The sequence below is a fragment of the Boleophthalmus pectinirostris genome, unplaced genomic scaffold, assembly GCF_026225935.1.
Source record: "Boleophthalmus pectinirostris isolate CB_2022bp ecotype Guang Dong unplaced genomic scaffold, ASM2622593v1 HiC_scaffold_15, whole genome shotgun sequence".
NCBI lineage: Eukaryota > Metazoa > Chordata > Actinopteri > Gobiiformes > Gobiidae > Boleophthalmus > Boleophthalmus pectinirostris.
Window position 1 is genome coordinate 24,742,366 of NW_026571070.1, and position 22,342 is coordinate 24,764,707.

The 22,342-nt window shown below is 37.5% G+C and overlaps 1 protein-coding gene across 2 annotated transcripts in view; it reads left to right on the forward strand.

Annotated features, from left to right (window-relative positions):
- apbb1ip (amyloid beta (A4) precursor protein-binding, family B, member 1 interacting protein) overlaps positions 1 to 22,342 on the forward strand; it is a 38,283-nt gene that overhangs the window by 14,082 nt on the left and 1,859 nt on the right. For both annotated transcript variants that reach the window (XM_055150772.1, XM_020935665.2), the window contains exons 2-13: positions 228 to 287; positions 2,852 to 2,942; positions 3,892 to 4,193; positions 6,393 to 6,470; positions 8,877 to 9,036; positions 16,739 to 16,860; positions 18,734 to 18,808; positions 18,885 to 19,028; positions 19,124 to 19,234; positions 21,813 to 21,911; positions 21,992 to 22,115; positions 22,206 to 22,267. In XM_055150772.1, coding sequence (XP_055006747.1) covers positions 228 to 287; positions 2,852 to 2,942; positions 3,892 to 4,193; positions 6,393 to 6,470; positions 8,877 to 9,036; positions 16,739 to 16,860; positions 18,734 to 18,808; positions 18,885 to 19,028; positions 19,124 to 19,234; positions 21,813 to 21,911; positions 21,992 to 22,115; positions 22,206 to 22,267 — 1,428 coding nt within the window. The remainder of the gene's footprint in view (positions 1 to 227; positions 288 to 2,851; positions 2,943 to 3,891; positions 4,194 to 6,392; positions 6,471 to 8,876; positions 9,037 to 16,738; positions 16,861 to 18,733; positions 18,809 to 18,884; positions 19,029 to 19,123; positions 19,235 to 21,812; positions 21,912 to 21,991; positions 22,116 to 22,205; positions 22,268 to 22,342) is intronic.

Below are 22,342 nucleotides of genomic sequence, written 5' to 3' on the forward strand. Positions count from 1 at the left end.
GAGCATGCAAGTGTTCAGATACCACAGCTCCTAAATTTACACATACTAAACCTCATGGTGAAGCTTCTATCACCGGCTCTAATCAACAGTGTCTCAAATGAATTTACACCTCTCCATGCCACACATTCCTCCTGCGTCGCCATGACAACCAGAGCTAATCAATGAGCATTCTTACGTGGTGGACGTGTCAAAGGGCTAAAGTGTTTGACTGTGTTTTGTCTCCGCAGATGGACGACATAGATGCCATGTTCAGTGACCTGCTGGGGGAGATGGACCTCCTCACACAGGTACTCACACTTTCACAACACTGCTGCAAAACTCCTGAAAATGTCAGAGCCAATTTCACATGTGCAATTACTATAAAAACATAAGTCATAAGGTGTTTTGAACATAAATCAATGGTATTTACGATGTATTTAAGGTTCATAATCCAATTGTTTATCTTTCTTTCTTTAGTGTTCTTTTGTTGCACATTTAAAGATGCATTGTGTAACCTTTCTGGTAGAGAGGGCCACCACCTGCTTGTCTCCATGAATATGTTATTGCTTTTCTTAAAATTATCCAGAACATGGCATTAAACATATCTATCTTTATGGAGATAAGCAAGACAATGCCAGTCCCTGTTATTGGTCAGATGTGTGAAAAGGTGAGCCCTTTCACAATAAAATGGTACCTACAATTGAATAAATGCAAGATGGAAGATTAATGCCAGACATTGAAACATTCCAGGCAATGCAATAACATTTTCATGAAGACAAGCAAATAGTGGGCCTGAAAAGGTAAATAATGCACCTTTAAATGTTTGAATGTTGAGTATGTTAATTGACAGCTTTGTTTTGAGTTTCAACCGTAACACATAAAATCCCTGGATCTAAGCAACCACAGACTGTGACGTGAAGATACCTTTTCATTCCACCTTAACACACCCATTCCACCTTAACACAACCACATTCACACAAACAATCACTTACTGCTGCCTGACATCATAAACAAAGACTTTCAACAGAGCATTGTTATTCCTACAACATCATCCCATTGAGTGGATACTACTTTCAATTAGGTTCAGACAGTATAAATATGGTAGACATGGGCGACAACAACTGCTTTCAATTAAGTTTAGTGGCATAAATATTTATTATCTTCAATGTAACTTTCCAAACTTCTTACTGACTTTAAGTACATTTGATCTTATAAGTAGACTTGTGCTTTTGTTTTTTCTCTCAACACAAAACAATTGAGTAGATGCAACTTAATTAGAGGTCTTATATTACGCAAAATTGATGCTTGTGAGGTTCAGGTCATGTTATAATGTTGTTACCTCATCAAAAACATACTCTTAGTTGTGTTTGTTTCATTTACACATGTTTGAGTAACCCTTTATTATTAATCTGTCTACATCTCCAAAGTTCAAAATCCTCTGTTCGACCTTGTCATTTAGTGGTAGTTTTCAAGTTAACAGCTACTTTTTAATTTTGTTCAGAACATTCCATGGCTGAAATTGACAAATGATTCTAGTGAAGGTATGGAGTTTAAAACACAGTTGAGCCTTTCCTGTACGTACATGACATCACAAGGTGGAATTTTCTGTTTGGGAGAAGAATTCTGTGTGTTAAAATAAAACACAATTCCAAGTATGTTTTTAATGAGGAAAAATTATGACAGAGATCAGAAAAATGCATAGTACGTTCCCTTTAAAGCTTTCTACTATGGTATTTGTTCATTTAACTTCGTCATCCATCTCAACTAAATCAAACCTAAAAAATCTAGTTTAACTTTCATTTAACAGAAAATGTGACTACAACACAACTTTAAACTAGGTTACGGTTAAGTAAATATTTTGAGTTGACCTTACTTGTAATGAATGTGCTTACTTTCAAAGGCGGCTAATGTGGTTTACATTCATTTGACTTGGTGACCTCTTCTCCATGACACCTAAATAGACTTGTTCTAGTCCCAGGACACATGACACAGCCACTAAAACCCGCCATCTATCACCGAAGCCCAGACTGGCAGCCACAGTCGACGAGCTGGGCCTAACACTCCTTTCACTTCTCCAAAGCTATAAATTACACGTCCATTTTTGGGGGGTAAATGGGGTCACAAGCCTGCCTCAGACTTGACTTTCGCTGGGTAGAAAAAGTCCTGCTGATCACTTTGATGTTGTTTTGCAGCGATGCCATTTGGTTTCCATCACTTTCATTTAGCGTTGGATTACTTATCTACAAGTGGAACTCCAAAACAGATGGGAGAATTACAGCTTACATAATTTTGCGAGCGGTTTTGTCAATGTGTTTTTCGCTGTGTTTGCTTACTGGAGTTTGTGGGCATGCATAAATTGTACTTTAAATTACCATTACGCACAAGACAACACAATACGGTCTCCTCTTCTACATCAAAGGCGCTGTACCTGCCTTTTACTGTCTTAAAAACATGAAAAACAAAGCTAGTTAATTTTAAATGATCTGGAGTGGTCCTAAGTTATTGCTCACTTACTTCATGCATTCCAAGCATGCAAATTATTTACCACGATGAGTTTATAAGTGCTTTTCACAATTTTCAGAGCAGTGTTTTGATGTTACAGTAATGTCAATGACAAGTAGTATGCAAACAATGCACTTCCTGATTATGTGACATGAAAACACTTAAATTAGATGCAGACCATACACATCTGTAAGCAGAGGCAAGACAAAATTTGCTCAAATGCATGTACAGAACCACAAACTGGCACCCAAATAGATTACAATATTTACATAGAATTTTTACTGTTATTTCACTTTCATTAATTTCTTTATGTGTTCAATTTGTGGTGTTAATGTGTTATTTACTTCTATGTTTTTCTCTCTTCCCCCAGAGTCTTGGTGAAAGTACAGAACCCCTGCCTCCGCCACTCCCCAGCGCTCAAAAGGAAGTCAACTTCTCCATCGGCTTCACTGACCTCAATGGTGACACTTAAACGCACTGACATTTAGCACAGAATTCAAGTCAAGCAACTACTGGCACAACACTTTATTTGTGCAGAGAAATGTGATCTAAGACTAGCTTGAGTGGCTCCTGTGTAAGCTCTGATCGGAGATAAATTTGAAGGTCACTCTACTAATTATGCACTTACTTAGCGACTTGCTGTGGGCGTCTCTTATGGGACAGAAAACAAGGAGTAATAACCCCAAAGCAAGGTCACTCTGCTAGCTTTCATTAGACATCATTTCCCTTAATTTCCCCTGTTCCCTACTGCAATTTTCATTCATAATAGTTTTATGTACACTTTGTCTCATGTGACGGTGCTGAGGCTGTCAAGTATTACATTATTTCAACTGCAAACCTCTTCTTTTCTGTAGCAATATAATGTAGCATTATGCAGCCTACAAATGAATATACTTTCCACATTGTGCTTTGTTTTGATTTTACATAATTACATTAGGCTAGCACGACAAACAATTTTACTTTAAACATGTGCTGCATAGACAGTTTTAGGAAAAGTGTGCAGGGAAGAACAAAGGGAGCATGCACTACACAGATTTTTTAAAAAGATTTTCAAAAGATATCGGTTTAGTTGATATCCTGGTTGGACATTAAAATTTATGTAATAAGGCCCAGAAAGCCTCAGAATGTTTGAACTTTTATTTACACAAGCTGTTTTGTAGTTACTTGAGAGATAAATCACTGCTCCATAACACATTTGGATCAGTTCTGTCTTATTTTATTTTTGTTTTAAGAAATTAAATGCTGTTTTCAGTCTCTGCGCTGGTATCGGTTAATATGAGAGATCGGCAGATACTTGCTGTAGTATCGAAATCGGTGCAGGAACTGAAAAAGCTGGATTGATTAATGTCTACACTTTATACTTTATAGAAGAACATAGAAGAGTTTGCAATAATTACATTCATTATCTAGAATCGCTCAACGAACTGGAGGACAATGACCTTGATGCCCTCATGAATGACCTGATGGCGGACCTCAACGCATCTGAGGAGAAGCTAGCAGCGGAGATCGAAGGTCTGAAGCCAGCACCCACGCCGGGTCCACCACAATCTGCGCAACTGGCACCCAAAGGCCCAGGCCCAGAGCTCCTCCCTCCCACACCCTCTTTGCCCTCACCCGCCTCACCACAGAGCGGACGCAGCAGCACCGTGACATCCCCTGCTTCATCGACCAACTCGCCACTACCTCCTCCACAGGCCTCCAAACCTACCATGGTGAGTCTGGGTACAAAATACATCAGTTAGTTGAGCATCTCAGAGAATTTTGACATGAAACATACAGTTGGGAAGCAGAGGCTCTAATGCAAACTGTTATTTTGTGTCTTTAGGCAAGACTTTTCACCCACCTTGCCAAATCATGAATGTGGTTTGTGGGTGATTGATGATGGTCAGTGGTTCTAATTTTTCACCACTCTAAACTTTGTGAAATGATACAGCTGCTACAAATGATAATGTTGTGTGCTTCTTACCCTCTGAAGTGTGTCCAATTATCTAACTAGTTTATGCACTTTTTGTTGGCATAAGAATTTGAACGGCACCTACGTTAGAAACTTTAAAACACTGTCTAGACCAGCAAATGAAAAAGGCCGCAATTTCACAATCTCTCCTTTATTAGTTCTGCCCTTTTGTAGAACTTCTCCAGGCGATGTGTGACAGGAAACCACTACAACATGGCATCACTTCCCGACATATACATTTTCATTGAGCGTCTGCGAAGGTGCTCTTGAAATTGGACATTGATCTCGCTCAGGGTTGTTCCTGAACAAAGAGCCGTTGCGGGGCATGTGTTACAGTTACAGTCTGTCTGGAACACATCAGGATCAATGGCAGAGGTCTAAGGAAGAGTAGTGCAAGAGGGGGGTAGCCAGAGCAGACATTATGACTTTAGCAGAGCTTGTTACCTCATGCTAAAAACACCAGCTGTACCGAGAAAGAGAATGCGTCATTGTTGGGCAGAGGTGCATAAGTTCGTCAAAATTTGCGTTGTCGGCAGGTTTACAGTTAGAGTATCTCCGGTTAATAAGCTTAGACTCATAAAGGTGATCCTCTTCCTGTTCATTTAAGACAGGCCAGATTATGTAGTGTCCCAGGTGAACGTTGTGAATTTCCGTCGGTAAGAATAAGAGGAAATTCAAACCAAATCAAATCTTACGCAGTGTAGCAGCTGAATTGTTTCATCGGTTGCCTGGACTCAGCAGGTTTATGAAACTGACTTTTATGTCTGGAGCCGATGCTAATTGTATGAAGAAAAATACAAGCCAACATTTGAACTAGATAACAAATCAGCGGAAACACAAATAGTAGCATAATCAAATGAATAAACCACACAGGCTGACATCAATATTGTTAGGGATGGCTCTGCAAACTTCTCATATTAGGGTGACCAGATGTCCCTGTTTACCCAGGATTAGAGGTGTGCAGAAATATTGAAATATCGTATTGTTTAATGTGATGACACAGTATCGATATCGTGAGCTGCTGTATCGATATATCGCCAAGAGTATTTTTTGGTATATTTTACTAAAAATATTTTGTTACAGTGCTACAACTTTGTTGCTTGTTTAGTAGAAGGAAACTCATTTATGTGACACATTTGATATTTTCACTGTTTTGATGAATAAAATTGGTGTATTTTATATAAACTTTGCACAAGAAGTGGTTTAACAAAGACTTTTAGTATCACAGTCCCAGGTGTCCGTATTTTTGACCAATTTTATCCCTGTCAACAGTAAAGAGAGGCATACATTGTCATTTGTTTAGGTAAAATACAGAAAAGCTGCTTGAAAATGACCAGAACACAAAGAAAATGTGACTATAGTGACTCATGTTAGTCATGAATGGGCCGAGTGCAAAACAGTTTTCCTAAATTATGCACTTGATTCACATTTTTTTTTATTACCAACCGCTCCAAACCGAGAGTGTCCCAGTTTTTGATTGTGAAAATCTGGTCATATTAAACTTACGGTTCATGATAGACCAGAGGACATTTCTGAAGATAGACCTAGGTAATGTTAATTTTGGAGCCCAATAAATATTAAAATAACGCCACAGACTGAAATAATCAACACATTAATATAGTTGGGTAGTCTTTACTATTTATTAAATGTTGTGTGTTCTACTAAATATTAATCAAATTTTTATATGATTTTGAGCTTTTACTGCTTACATTGTCAGTTATAAGTCAGCATAAAACCATAGAAAAGTCATTGATAGATCCAGTATGGCGCTAAATGCCCTGACAATCTGTTTACGATGCATGAACTGTGAAAAAAAGCATTTCCCCTACCTTATATATATAAGCAAGGGGAAATGCTTTTGTTCTTATGGCTATAAGTATAACTGTGTGGCTTTAGTTTTATAATGGCAAATTTCTGTTTAAATATTTTTATAACTTCTCTCTGTTATCCATTTTAGGAAGAAATTGAGGCCCAGATGAAGGCTGACAAGATCAAGCTAGCTCTGGAGAAGCTAAAAGAAGCTAAAGTGAAGAAGGTAAGCTAATAGCGCTCACATGAAGTAAACATTAAAGAGCAGGTGAGTTATAGGTACTTGGCCGTGGTTGCAGAAGAAGTTCCACCATAGCGTGGCTCCTTGTTCTTCTGTTTTTTGAACAAGTCATGAATCACTGTATTGGATCAGGCCATCATCCTGAAGGGCACATGGGGTTTCCTCTCTGGTGATATGTGGAGACTTCCTCATGTTCAAAGTGGTGCAGACATGTGGTCATGCAACAAAGACTGCACATAAGTCCACATTGTTCTACCCCAGAAATGCTTAAATGGGAAGAGCCCAGTACAGTGGTGGGAGCTTTTAGGGAAGCATGGTGCACTTTCGAGTTTCAGAGGAACATCTGTGTGAGAGGAGATAAGGAAGGTGCTTTTCTCAGTGGTTTGTGTAGAAATTGGTTTCAACTTTCAGTGTAGTTTGGTAATACTTTTCCATACTTCTATTACAAATGGAAGAATTACTCAGTTTTGTTTCTTCTTTCAGAATTTTGCAAACACAGAAACAACTTTCCTAACTGTTTTCATTTGTGTATTTTTGTTTTCTTCAAACTTCAAATGCATTTTTCTGCAGGTCTCAAACAGTAATTAAAAAATGCTTTTACTTTTCAGTCCTGTTCAAAATGCACTGAAGTAAAAGTAAAAAGTATATACATTAAAATGTACTTATTTTTTGACTTGTTTTGTAGCGCCAACTGCCCAGTTTTTCAATCAACTGTTAAATTAAAGGTTTGTTTTATACTTATCCATGCAATAATATCCTCATAATAATAAAAAAAAAAAAAAAATCATACTGGAGTTTCATTCATGCCGATATGAGTAATCCGAATAAGGCGAGTTTCCTCCTGTCATCTTTACAGTTTTAAAGACAATGGCCATAAATTCTAAAGAGTGCATTTTATCCCTGTACTGTGGTAAAATATTTTCCACATAGGTTAAACGTCTGATCCACACTTGTGATAACATCTCAGCAAAGCCACATTTTTATGGCACACGACGCTTGACCTCTGAAGAGCCTTCAAGAGCTGGATTTGGTTCCAGATGAGAGCAAGTGTGAAGTCATACGGAGAGAAAGCCAACTGAGGAGGACGAGATGAAACAAAATGAAAGCGGAGAAGTTTTGCCGAGCAGGTTTATGGGAACTGCTGAGGATGTGCTTTGAGCTAAACTAGCATTAGCATACGAGAACAGCTATTTAGTACTCATGGCCTGTAATCAAGCCAGCAAAATGCACAGGATCATCGCTTCATTTGATGTCTTACTCTAGGGACACTGGCTGCTGTTCAAAATATTCTGAGATTTCAATGTGTCGCACAGATAATCAAAATCAAGTACAAATCCAAAGACAATCTGGCTAATTATTCAGAAATCAGATTTTTATTATTTGAACTAATAAATTTTTTGGACAGGACAGTAAACAGTTCTGTCGTCAAAATATCAAGAATCAATGTCACACCAAGGCTGGCCTAGCGTACATGCTGCGATCTAACCCCTAGACCATTGTTTCCCAAAGACTGGGTCATGACCCTTAGGTGGGTCGCAAGAGATTTTTCTGGGTCACCTTGTCATGATCTGCATGTAAGTCTGCAATATACAGTTCTGACACTGATATGTGCGCTGCGCTCTCCTCCTGCACCCCGTACTGGAAGGCGCTACAAATACCCACGCAGGCCCACCTATCTCATTAGAAATGTTCAGACATGTATTGTACAATTTCTTTTCTTTTTGTAATTATTTTATTTACTATTTTGTTCTAATATGTCTCGTTCAATTGAATATTGAAAAGAAAAAGAAATGGGCTACATTCTGTGTCCAAACAGGCAACTTATGGATCCTTTTATTGCTGGTTCAATTACTGTTTTTCATTGTTTAAAACTCGAGTAATACTAATTATTCAGAGAGACATGATCACTCACTCAACAATAAAATATCCTCATTAATGTTCAATAATGGTCAAACCCACCTTTATTTTGTGATTTACGAATAATGTTTATTGACTTGGGTCGAGAAGTTGTTTGTTTTAAAATATGGGTCCCCAGAAAAAAAAAGTTTGGGAAACACTGTCAGCTTTTCTTTGAGTTCATCTTAACATTAGCCAGAATCTTGGAAAATACAAATGAGTTAATCCTCACTGTCATAACACATTCATACTATTCTAATCATTCTCTACAATGAGTTTCACAAGCACATTTCACAACTTTTCAAGGCCAGAACAGAGGTTTGCTGTTACGGTAATGCAAACAACAACTAGCGTTCTAACAGTGCTTTTACAATATATGGGACATGTTACAGCGCTTTTAAGATAGGAGTCTCACTCAAACTTCCAGTCTCCCAAAGTTTTTATTCAACTTTCTATAAATTCTTATGGCTATGAAACACTGCTTTTCTGTTCCAGCTGGTGGTGAAAGTCTTGCTGAATGACGGCAGCTCTAAAACCCTAATGGTGGATGAGAGGCAGATCGTTCGGGAGGTCCTGGAGAACATGTTTGAGAAGACCCACTGTGACTGTAATGTGGACTGGAGCCTGTGTGAGACCAACCATGAACTACAGCTAGGTAAGTAACACACCACGCTATACAGAGAAGACTTATCTTAAGATCTGTTTCATTATGAGCAATAGTTGGATGATGGCACATTGACGCAAGATGTGTGGGCATTCCACACGTTTCCTAGAAAACGTTTCATCACATTTCTAGTTAATTTTGTAGGAAAAACAACAATAGCAGTCTATTAAAGGTTTCAAATTACACTGGTTTCAGATCTGTTATAATGTTATTTCCTCAAAAATCAATCAAAAACATACCTGGAGTTGTGTTTTAAAGCATAAATCCTACATATTTAGGCTCTCAAACAGAAAGCACTCGCACTGTTCCACTTTGTGATGTCATGTTGTAATAGGGGATGTGCTTCAATGTTTTTTTAAACTCCATTCGCTTTCACTGGAATCATTTTGATAATTTCAGCCCTGGACTGATCTATCTTTTCTAAACAACAGGTAAAAGGTAGCTGTTAACTTGAAAACTACCACATCATGACATCACAAGGTGGAACAGAGAATTTTGAGCATTGGAGATGTAGACAAACTAATAATAAAGGGTTGCTCAAACATGTGTGAATGAAACACCAAGCACAACTTCAGATAATTTTTGAGGAGGTAACATTTTAATATGGCTTAAAGCTTAAAGAGTCACTTTTGCTGAATATAGAACCTACAAAGATGTAATCAGCGGAAGGATAGAAGTTTATCATATGAATGTCACAATATAAGATTATATTATAGATTATAGCAGTGTAGTAACGCCAAAAACAGTGTAAAACTCCATAGACCATGATCCTTTGCTCTTACTCAGGTCAACATAACATTATTGCAGCTGTTACCAATCTGTGGACATCGCAATAGTATTCCAAAGCATGTCAGTTCATGTTTAACCAAGAATGCTATCATCTTAAAATTCTTACAAAACAGCATGAACCTATGAGTGAACAATGGCCAAGTAAACTGTGAATGGACTGAGCATGTTAAAATTCCAGCATGATTCTAGTGCCGTTAGCCTGTATGGTCCTTTAGAGTTTTCTGCAGCAGACGGTGGATGCAGTGCAGTGTAGAATATTTCATACTCGTCCATCCAGATGATAGACTGTATTTTTATTGGCTCAGTGGAAGGCACACCACTGTGAACTCACAAAGAAACATTGATCTGCCCCCCTCCCCACATACTCCCCCCTCTCTCTCACACACTCACTCACACAGATGTTGGGTTTCGGTGCTTCTTGGGGACATTAGATTGATTTACAGTACATTCATTTCCTAGAGATTGATCCTAAACTTAACCATAATCACTAATTGCCTAACCTTAAAGAACACATATTCTGTATATTTATGTTATAATATTATGTTATAATTTGCACATTTTAAATTGCAATATTCATCTATCACGACTTTCACTGACTTTTGCGTTAGAAAACTGTAATGTCCAATGGGAGCTGATGTCGCTGTAAACATCATCACAACAAATAACTGTGAAGTTGTCGGCCCCTCCTATGGATAGCTGCAGATTACACTGACAAGTATTATTTGAACCAAATGACTATATGAAGGTGCCTAATCTTACGTGCATCACAAATTCAGAGAATCAAGAGAACAGTGGGCATGTGACAGTGACGGTGAAAGCGAAGACTGATCTGCAATATGGTGTCTTGAAAATAAGTGATTAAAGAATGCTCAAATAAACAACTATAACATGGCTAAAAGCTCTGAAAGGTCAAGTTTGCATAATAGGTTTGCTGTAGCCTAAACCCTAATCTTAAAAGTGCTGTAACAGATTTCTACAGTCTTAAAAACTTAAAAATAGAATTAGTTCATTTTAAACAGTTTTCAGCAGTCAAGTTCAAGTTATTCCTCACTTATACATTCTGAGCATCCTAATTGTTCATCACAATTAGTGTATAAGCACTAGTCACAACTTTCAGAGGCCAGAATGGAGTTTTGCCATCATGATTATGCTTACAACAACTAGCATGCTAACTTCCTGGCCTTCCTGATTCTTGGACGATAAAACTATGTAAAATTAGATGCAGACAGGACACAGTGGACCTATTTTAACCCCAATAGCTGCTTATACAATATATCTGTCCTGGGGCACGACAAATGCTGCTCAATTTCATGCACACACACACACACACACCCCTATTTTAACCCATATCTGAACTTTAAACCATGTTCCTGATCTAATAATTACGGATTTACGTCATGGATACCTGATTTATGTCCCCATATATGTGTGCGTGTACAAATTTCTGTCCGCACAATGTGATAAAAACCCGTTCACACGCACATCCACGAACACACGCGCACACTCCAGGCAGGTGGGGTTGATTTGCAGGACGGGACACTGCTGCTGCTGGCTTTTCATCGCTGTCATGTGGAAATAGAATCCTTATGATCTCAATCCGCTGTCTGAACCCCGAGATGCGCATTACCATCTGCTCTCTCCGCGTCTAACAACTTGATCACATTGCCATGGCGATAATGCATAATTTCACACTGACAGACTTATATATCACCAGCAGGGAGCCGCTATATTCTCTCCTGAAACAGCTAAATGAGAGAGCCGTGCGAAAGTCATTACGCTCGCCAAGAAATGCAATCTAAGTCAATATTATTTTCTCCACAATCGTACCAGGTTCATTTTATATTTGGTTAGTTATGCTGCGATACTGTAAATTAAAGGATAAATCATGGCTTGGCAGTCTATCTTTCATTCATCTTTAGGAAGCCATACTGGAATGACAAAAACATGACTAACAGTAGTTTTTGTCCATTCATCAGTTTGTAGAAAGTGCTCAGTGGCTTTTTGTGCATTTTGAAATAGGTCAAGGTTTTCATGAAGTCATCTCTTTATTATTTGGACATAAAAGAATTAGCTATTAGTGGTGGCAGTAGTTCATTGGTTAGCCATTCTATTCTGTTGTTGTGTTCCTGGGCAAGACACATCAAAGCTTTCCTGTTTATGAATGTGAATCAGTAATCAATTGGAGGTAATTGCATATAATTTTTATTGAGTGTCTGAAAAGCATTATATAAATCAAATGCATTATTGTTATTAAAGATGGGGTATTATGCAACATTTTTGGAACATTATACCATATTATAATGTTGTTCCATCTTCAAAAACAAGCCTGAAGAGGTTTGTTTTATATGTCATTCATTCATGTTTGAGTAATCTGGCAATCTCCTCTGGGCCCTACTCGAACCCTCCTTACAGTTAGTTGTACGATTCTGTTGAATGCTCAGCCCACAAGCCTACATCACGCATGCTTCTGTAAGACAATTTTTCGTAAATATACAGAAGCATGATACAAAACAATACACTACAACTTCATAAACCTGATGCAATGCACACCGATTGTAATGTGGTAGCACTCTGAATGGGGAGTAACTTAGTGCAGGGACTCAGACAAAACTGAAGTTTATTAAATATTTTCATACGTTGTTTTTGGCAAGTATAGCATTTTAGATTTATATCGCCATGCAAAGGTGTATTAGCAGCTAACGTGGAATATAAATGTAATACCTCTCTTCAATGTGTAAGTGAATTATATGAGATAAGCAAACTCATAATATGTTTTTTTATTTGTTTTGGCTTAGTTGAGTGCTTTATTTATAACCAAATGATAGCTCATGTTGTACTTAGTCAGACTATAAGCAGATACAGAGTAGCAGTTACAGGTTTACTCAGTGGGTTAATCATGTGACTCAGGCATAGGAGACAGATTGTCCATGTGTCACTGCTGACTGCAGACATTGTGACAGTGACACAGCTAAATGGACACCAAATATAGGCTATACTTCCCAACAGTCTGCCAAATTATAATGAACCATTTTCTTAATGGTTTCCCATGAGTTTGCTTTTTTCATTATAATTTATTTAGCCAATATGTGAGCAGTGAAGGGAAGAATACTGCATTTAGTTACAGAATGCTGAATACCTGTATTTATTAATTAAATACTTTTTAAGTTAACTTTAAAAAGTATTTATGTAAAAAGTATTTATTTAAAAAGTTAACTTAAATACTTTTACTCTGAGTAACATTATATTATAGAGTAAAAAAATATGACATATAATTACAAACAGCTTTATTTTTGTTGTACTGTTTGGTATGCATTCATTTATGTCTAATTAAAGATGAAAAATCACAAATACACTCACTCAAGAGCTATGTTTGCTTTATTCTCACTAATGCTGTGCAGTTCCAAACCACATGATGAAGTACTACCATGTATTCCTTTGATTTTAGAAAAGCAACTGTATTCTAATACCACCAAATGAAAGAGTAATTAAATAGTATAGTTATTCATCATTAATATTCAGAATACATATTTTCAGTACATGTATCCGGTTACTTCCCAACATTGTATGTGAGGTACAGACAACTCCATTCTTATCCACCAAATCAAAGGTTTTAGGGAAAATATGAAACCCAACCAGTAATTATAAACATATTTTGCAGTATTATTTAATAAATCTTTACTGTCTTAAAAACAGAATTACTTCATTTTAAACATTTTGCAGTGAGCCATTCCTCACTGTATGCATTCCTAACATCCTAATTATTCACCACAATGAGTTTATAAGTAAGTTTTACAACTTTCAGGTCAGAGTGGATATTTGCCGTCACGGTAATGCTAACAACAATAAGCTTGCCAACCACGCACTTCATGATTCTCAGACAGTAAAACACTTTATAATTAGATGCAGACAACACCCAAAGGATACACAGCATATCTGTACTGGGGAAGGCAAACTGTGCTGAAATACAAGGCAAAAATTTGAGTCAGCCCACCCAAAATCTGCATGTTGGAATGGAACTGATTCAGGCTACATTTTTTAGTCTCTTAACAACAACTCACTTTATGGGCATTGATTAATAATGAAGTAACCTATAACTACTACACTGTTAGCATCTATTTTGGATTGGCAATAACACAGTACTATAGGTTGCTTTTTAAAGGGCCTATATTATGCTATTTTTATTATGTTATAATGTTGTTTCCTCATCAAAAACATACCTGAAGTTGTGTCTTGTCATTCACACATTTAACACAGACATCCCACATATTTAGGCTGAGTTCTTCTCTCAAACTGAAAACACTCTGTTCCACCTTGTGATGTCATGTGACAATAATGCAAGATTACTCAAACATATAAGAATGAAGTAAAACATAACTTTGGGTATGTTTTTGATGAGGTATCAGCATTATAACATGGCTTAACCTCTCAAGAGTCAATTTTGTGTAATATAGAACCCTTAAGTGATTGTAAACATAGGCTTCAGCTACTGTTATAACCACCTTAAAACTTTGATCTTGTCTAATGAAGAAAAACCCACAGCTCCTTCAGACAGTGCTGCCATGTGCTCCCCATCAACACCACACAACGTACCATGTGGTTAATGCATCTCAAAGGAGATTTTTCACTCCTTATAAGTCACCCCAACTGCAAAGTCACACCACACTCTTAATGGCCGTAATAGGCGCTGAACAGACTGGCAGCCTTTATTTAGGAGGTAGTGGTGCTGGGGCCAGGGACCTGTAATTGGGGCTCAAAGGGCCAGTGTGTGATGGAAAGACGTGACGTGGAGTATCAGTGTGGGTGGTCAGACGTTGTAGTTCAGTACTGTATTAAATCAAGCAGTCAGTGCATATTTTTAAAGTTAGAATGGTTACTATATGTTTCTGAATATAACTTAATTTAAACATAATTTCATTAACACCCTGTAAATTACTATTTTGATATAATTGTGACTTAAAGGGCCTGTAGCCAATTTTTTCCATGTTATTTGAAGTAAAAAAAAATAGTCTTGCCAGAACATATATATTGTTTAAACAGCTCTTGAGGTCAAAATAAGCCAGCTGTGTACTGTCTGGATCTAATTATAAAGCCTTTTATACTCGGAGAATCAGGAAGTGCACAGTTAGCATACTAGATGTTGTTACTGTGACAGCAAAACTCTGCTCTGGCCTCTTAAAGTTGCGAGAGGCACTGAAGTCATCATGGTGAATAATTAGGATTCTCAGAATGCATGAGGTAAGTCAATCATAAATCAGATTGTAGTTACTCAGTATGTGTGTATGTGTGTATATGTATTTGTATTTAAGTAGAGAGAGAGAGAGCGATATAGATAGACTTAGGTAATATTTTTGTAACAGCAGTGTCTTATTAAAGCATAGGTTTTGGCTACTCTAACCGTTAACCAAGACCGCAGTAGCAGGAGTGATGTTTTAGATGTACAAGAAGATGTCAGGCTATTAGTTTGCTTCTGTAAATTGACTTTGAAAAGTTGAAGATTGTGTTGTCTCAGTTTGGACTTGTTTTATGGTGAAAGTAAATAAGAACACAATAAATGCTTTGTGGACTCTGTTTTGCATAATGATGTAGTGTACAGTTTAGATTATGAAGAAACTGGAGGTGGTTTGAATGTTCCTTGGCCACGGTGTTGGCAGAGGTTGGGTGTCCAGTGAAATTACAGTAATGGCTCATATTGATTAGACTGCTGCAGGAGACTAAGGTTTTACTGCTCGGTGACATTTGAGGAATGCCTTTAATAAAAAGAAATCTAAATCTACTTGGCTTATGTGTGCTTCTATCGCCTTAAGCCAAAACAAGGTATCTCAGAGGACGGTGCTGTGGCGGATCTATATTCTGATCTGAACTGAAAAACTATCACATCGTGTCCTGTTTAGTGTCTACAATGTCCAAACAACATGATGGTTTCATTTTAACATGCAAATATGAATGAATACAAGTGCATATTCTTGTACTTGGATTTTTAAGTATTTTGAAATCTACTTAACTTAACTTAGAAGGAATGCTCCAGGGGATGTAGAGAAATATGTTCTAGTCATATTGGATCCTTCCATGGATCAGCACCACTGGAGCAACCTGTCAGGAGCAGTGAGTGCCCATAATGCACCACCCAGGAGTCCTTCTCCAAATCTTGAGCATGGATCTAAGTTAGAAATATCTAAATGGATGATTAACATAGAACCCAATACAGATATATATTTTATATATTTCAGTGACATTAGTTCTTGCTGTTCTGAGGGATTTTTTGAGTACTTTAGCCATTCAAATAATTTGAATGTTTTACTGAATGATTTTTTTTTTACTATGGCACTGGTCTCAATTTTGCATAACTCAGAAACCATGGATATTGTTTACCAGGAGAAAGCCACACAGTGAGAATACGTTGTTTCTTTAAAGGTCCTATATTATACAAAGTTGACTCTTGTGGGCTTTAAGCCATGTTATAATGTTGTTACCTCCTCGTAAACATACCTGGAGTTGTGTTTTGTTTCATTCACACGTTTCCAAGTAATTGTGCATTATTAGTCTGTCTACAGCTCTAAAGGTCAAAATGCTCTGTCCCATCTTGTGATGATGCAAATTAAGTTTAAATTTAGCTACCTTTTAATCTTAGTTCAGTAGAGTTTAGCAATTCCAGTGATGAAATTATCCAAATGATTCTAATGAAGGAGTATGGAGTAGAGCACTTACTGTATGAAGCAGGATTTGTGTGTTAAACATGTGTGAATGAAACAAAACACAAGTCAGGGTATGTTTTTGATGAGGAAACAACATTATAGCATAGATCAGAAAACTTCATAATATAGGCCCTTTAAGTGTACAAACCTCTCTGCCGCTGCTCTACTGTTCATCTTCATCTATTCAATGTATTTTATTCTAATTATTGCAGAGCGTCTGTTTGAGGACCATGAGAACATGGTGGAGCCGCTGTTAGCCTGGACCAGAGACAGCGAGAACCAGGTCCTTTTCAAAGAGATGCCTGAGAAATACGAGGTGTTCAAAAACCCGCAGGTGGGTCTCCTCTCCCCCTCTCTCTCTCTTTCCCCCACACTTCATCACATACATCCATACTCCTGTGTCCACATAGAAGCCCAAATTAATGACAGACCATCTTGTATATTATCTCTGCAGTCCACCCCTGTAGACAGCATTATTTCTGGGCTCTGTTTGCACAAATCTCTCTGCATCTTGTATCTCTCCAGCTCCATTTGAGTCCTGTCTAAATGATGATTGGACTTGTATTCAAGGTGGAGGCCAACTTGCTGTAATATTTCAGAATAAAGGCTCAAACCGGACACTATGACATCTTGGCATGTTTGCTGACATAATAGCAGTCTTTTATAATCTCTGAGACTTTAATGGATTCGGTCTGTTGGCAGAGGACTAATGGTCTGATTGTCGAATGGAAACTGGGGAGGTATTTGCGACTGTAATGTACTCAATCACGGCGTCCACATCCGCAGCAAAACATAGATCTGTTTTATACTACATGTCCTGGGTAATTTATGCTCTCAACTTTTGACAAGGAGTAACTAAATAAAAGATCTTCCCTGTGGCTCTTTCACCACATTTATGGAAACGGAGAAGACTGGAGTATGAATCAAGCTCGCCTATATGTCAGGTCGGCCACCCCAAGATGAATAGATGGGGTTTTATAGGATTCTGGGTACTATCAAAACTATGAGATTTGTAAGAATAAAATGTATGCAATCAATTACTTTACTATGTTTTTTGCTGATGTTGTGGAGCTGGTTTATAGCACGTCCTGTTCAATTAAATTTACAATGATGTCATGGTTAAAAACTGTTTTGTATTAAGCTCCAGCAGCCACAAGATTTCCTCAAAATTACGCTATGTGTTTGAAAACATTTGAAAACACTTTTGCATGGTGGATTTTGATGTATGTTTATAATTAGTTGATTTGTCTGAATAAGTTTGTGGAATTCTCCTTTTTGTAAGTCTGAACAGGATAATCTGATTCAAGTAGGATTTTCAAACAAATTCGATAATGAATGGTGTTTTACAATCCTAATATTTGAAGTTAAAGGGATGGATAAATATAAATGTGCTCTTATTTAGCATTTGGTCAAATTATTAATTAAAACTCTTAATTAAAGTTTGGCACTGTAGGGCAGGATTCAGATCCTTTTAGGTTTTAGCTGATTGGATTTCAGCACAGAAACTGGCAATCCACAAGAGTCTCGTGTGAGGCTAATTCTGCATTCTGATTGGATAACCATCTGGGGAACCAAAACACTGAATTATAACACCAACAATATGATCATCATGTCCAATGTTTTTGTAATTAAGAATAAATCAGTATTATAATTATTACCAGTTAAAGCTATATTTGATTTGAACATGTTTAACTTGTATCTGGGAACACATGTTTATAGAATTTATCATAAAAATCTTACATATAGTGTTCCTTTAAAGGTCCCATATTACACTGTTTTATGATCTATGTTATAATGTTGTTTTTTCATCACAAACATACCTGGAGTTGGGTTTTGTTTCATTCACACATGTTGAACACACAAAATCTGCATCTTTAGGTTGAGTTCTTCTCTCAGACTGAAAACGCTCTGTTCCACCTTTTATCATGTGGTGTTTTAAACGCGATACACCTTCACTAGAATCATCTGGATGAATTCAGCCTTGGAATTGTCCATCTCAACTGAACAAAAGGTAAAAGGTAGCTGTTAACATGAAAACTACCACTTCATTACATCACAAGGTAGAACAGCATTTTAACTTTGGAGATGTAGACAGACTAACTAAAAAAAAACACAACTCTTGTATGTTTTTGAGAAGGTAACAATATGACTTATAGCTCATAAGAGTCAATTTTGCGTAATATAGGACCTCTAATGTCATATTTCAGAACTTCTATCTCTGGAAGAAGGACAGGAAAACCCTCAAAGACATGAAAGACAAGGACAAGGAGATTCTGATAAAGGTAAGAAAACACATAGTATTTTTTTTCCCGATGGGAGCTGTGTGTCTGACCCTTTTATCCTGGCCGGCCTCTGCAGGAGAACTTCTGTGGCACCTCCATCATTGTCCCAGATCTGGAGGGGGTTCTGCACCTCAAAGAAGATGGAAAGAAGTCTTGGAAACAGCGCCTTTTCCAGCTCCGGGCCTCGGGAATTTACTATGTGCCTAAAGGGAAAACCAAGGTCAGGGGTCAGGGAAGCGGACATGATTTGCAACTGGGATTTGGTAGCCAGTGGGATAATTTTCTGTATATGTGTATGTGTGTGTGTGTGTGCAGTCCTCTCGTGACCTGGTGTGCTTCGTGCAATTTGACAACGTAAATGTCTACTACGGGCAGGACTTTAAGACCAAGTACAAGGCCCCCACGGACTTCTGCTTTGTTCTCAAGGTAACTATCCTCTCTGGACGTTTATTAACTAGAGACGTATAGTATGGAAATAAATACAGAGGGGAAAGATTTTTCTGGTAATAAATAACAAACAGACGTCTTCTTAAAGGCTTAACTGATTTTATTTATAAAAAAAACATTCATTATAAAGGACCTATATCACACTGTTTTCTGATCTGTTATATCATTTCTTCATCAAAAACATATCTGGAGTGTTGTTTTGTTTCATTCACACATGTTTAACACACAGATCCTCCATGTTTAGGCTGAGTTCTCTCAAAAAAAACCCAAAAAAACCCCTTGTGATGTCACGTGGTGATACTGAGTGCTCCACTGTGTTTTAAAAGTCCATACACCTTCCCTAGAATAATTTGAAATCATTTGGATGATTTCAGGAAACTACTGCATCACAGGTTGGAAGAGAACATTTTGAGCTTTGGAGATGTAGACAGACTGATAAACAAACCTATTAATAGCCAACATGCCACACACATCTGGTAGTTTCAATACCAACTGTAAATACATAAGAGATGAATGCAATGCAATCTGACATACTCATACTTTGTAATTTGAATTAGTCTAAACTTGATATATTCCATCTGTCTACCCAACTTTAGTATCATCCACAAATGTAATAAATAGGTGCATTTAAATAAGTAAAAGAAGAAGTGTCGAGAGAGAGACAAAGGAACAATTCCCACATTGTTTCCAAGTCTAACACAGTAACTTCAACTTATAATGGTTAACTGATAGAAAATTTACCAAGCTGTAATTAAATATTACATCCACTGGGTTAAAAAATAATGTAGTCACAATACAAACAATTCTCAATTTCACTTCTCAATTTCAGTACTACAGAACAGACTCAATACTCTTTACTGATTCTGATAACACAATGAAAATAAAACGTACTCTTTGTACTAGTATCTACTTTCGATACTAGTTTTAGTATCGATTAGTATGAGGTTCAGTACAATCCTAATAAAAACATTGCCTATTTTTAGCCTCACGAAGAGTGTATAAAGTACGTTTTCTTTCTGCAATACAAAATACAATTAGTGAGATGTTGAATCAGTACAATACTGAAAATTCACTTAATCTTTATGCTGAGTCTGTAGAAATCATCTCAAATTAGCCGTGAAGGCATAAAACAGGATGTGAGAGTGGCCTTTTCTTTCTTTTTCCCTATCTGGTGTGTGAAACCCTAACATCAGCAGACAGTGTGAGGCTAGATGCTCAGGACCAAAGCTGCAGAAAAGAGCTTAGGGAGGCACAGATAGTGAATTAGCTGCAGGTGAGAGACAGCCTCCTCAAGGTTGGGCGTTGAGGTGTCAGGGCCTGGGGCAAATGACCTGTCAGTGCAGACGAGAGGGGAGACCAATAAAAGGGTCCGTGATGACTTCTAACTTCTTCTAACCTTCAAGCTACGAATGAGTTAAAGGTGAACTGTGTTACTTTTCTAGTAAAGAGTGGCAACCTGATTGTCTCCAGTGAGATGTTTTTGTTTTGTCTGGAATGTTATGTAATGGAGACGACTAGGCGACGCAACTTTGCAGGTCAGGCCTATAGAGAGATGACCACACTAAAAATATATGTTCTTCAAGGCATTTTTAAGCAACAAAGCATAGAGATCTTACTGCTTTGTACGAAATGTCCCAGAATAAGGTATCAAATTTATCTAACGTGCATTTATTCATTTACTTGTTCTTTGCAGCTAAAAATATCTTTAAAAACATGCATTTACTGTGAACAGGGTGACCTCTCCACAGATCTGATTTGTAACTTAAACTGGTGGGATTTCGTGCCTGTTTCCATGACGATAAATACACTAAATTCCATATGCTGGAACAAGCTACGCAAAGCAATAACATCTTCATGAAAACAAGCAAGTTGCCGACGCTCCACCAGAAAAGCTACGTGTAATGCCATACAGTGGAACATTCAAGGGGAACCAATGACATCTCCATAGAGACAATCAGAAAAGAGCGCATCTTTAAACCTCGGCGTGGGTAGAGATGAGGTTGAACTGTAGATGCCAGGGGAAGAGTTAGGCAAATTAGACTTTATGATCCGCAAAACTGCTGCCACTTACAGACAAACAGTTTAGCTTCATCATACTGCAGAAGAATCACCTGAGGGAGCCCTATAATAGCAACTCATTATCAACAACCTTAAACTGGTGCCCTTTTGAGAGCTGAGTCTAGTGACAGGCTGCCCTCTGGTGGTAATGGTTAGAATAATAGGAAACCTTGAAACACAAAGCTATATGCAGTAATAATTCTAACCTAAAAGGCCCACATTACACTATTTTTTATGTTATACTGGTTTCTCTACTAAAAAGGTAAAAGGTAGCTATTAACTTGCCACTTCATGACATCACAAGGCTGAACAGAGCATTTTGAGCTTTGGACATGTAGACAGACTAATAATAAAGAATTACTTCAACATGTGTGAATGAAACAAAACACAACTATGGGTGTGTTTTTGAGGAGGTAACAACATTAAAAAATGGCTAAAAGCTCGCACAAATCAATTTGCGCAATACAGGACCTTTAATAATGTCTGATGTCTTTTTCAGCATCCCCAGATTCAGAAGGAGTCCCAGTACATCAAGTATTTGTGTTGTGATGACGCAAGAACAATGAAGCTGTGGGTAACTGGAATACGTATTGCAAAGGTATAAATACTGAGATTAAATGATCTAAAAGTAAATTTAAAAATAAACAAAACTTACAAAATTACTATGTTTTTGTCCAGTATGGCGCAGCTCTGTATGAAAACTTCAAAGCCTCTGAGAAGAAAGCTGCTGTCAGTGCCATGTTCTCTAACCGCAGCAGTCCATCAAGTTCCAGCCAGTCCACCCCATCTCCAACTATTAAAGGTACAAACTGATTAAGTATATATATATAAATAGTACTTAAAAATGTACTTTTATCACATATCAAGCAATGGCATTATTTTAATTTTACAGCCAAGTCTTCAGGCCAGGCCAATGGACATGCTCCACAACCCTCAGTAGGGACTATTATGCAGGTACAGTTTTATGTATATTGTTATTAAATGTCATGACATCACATCAGCATTCTAAACTTCTCATAATTTAATACT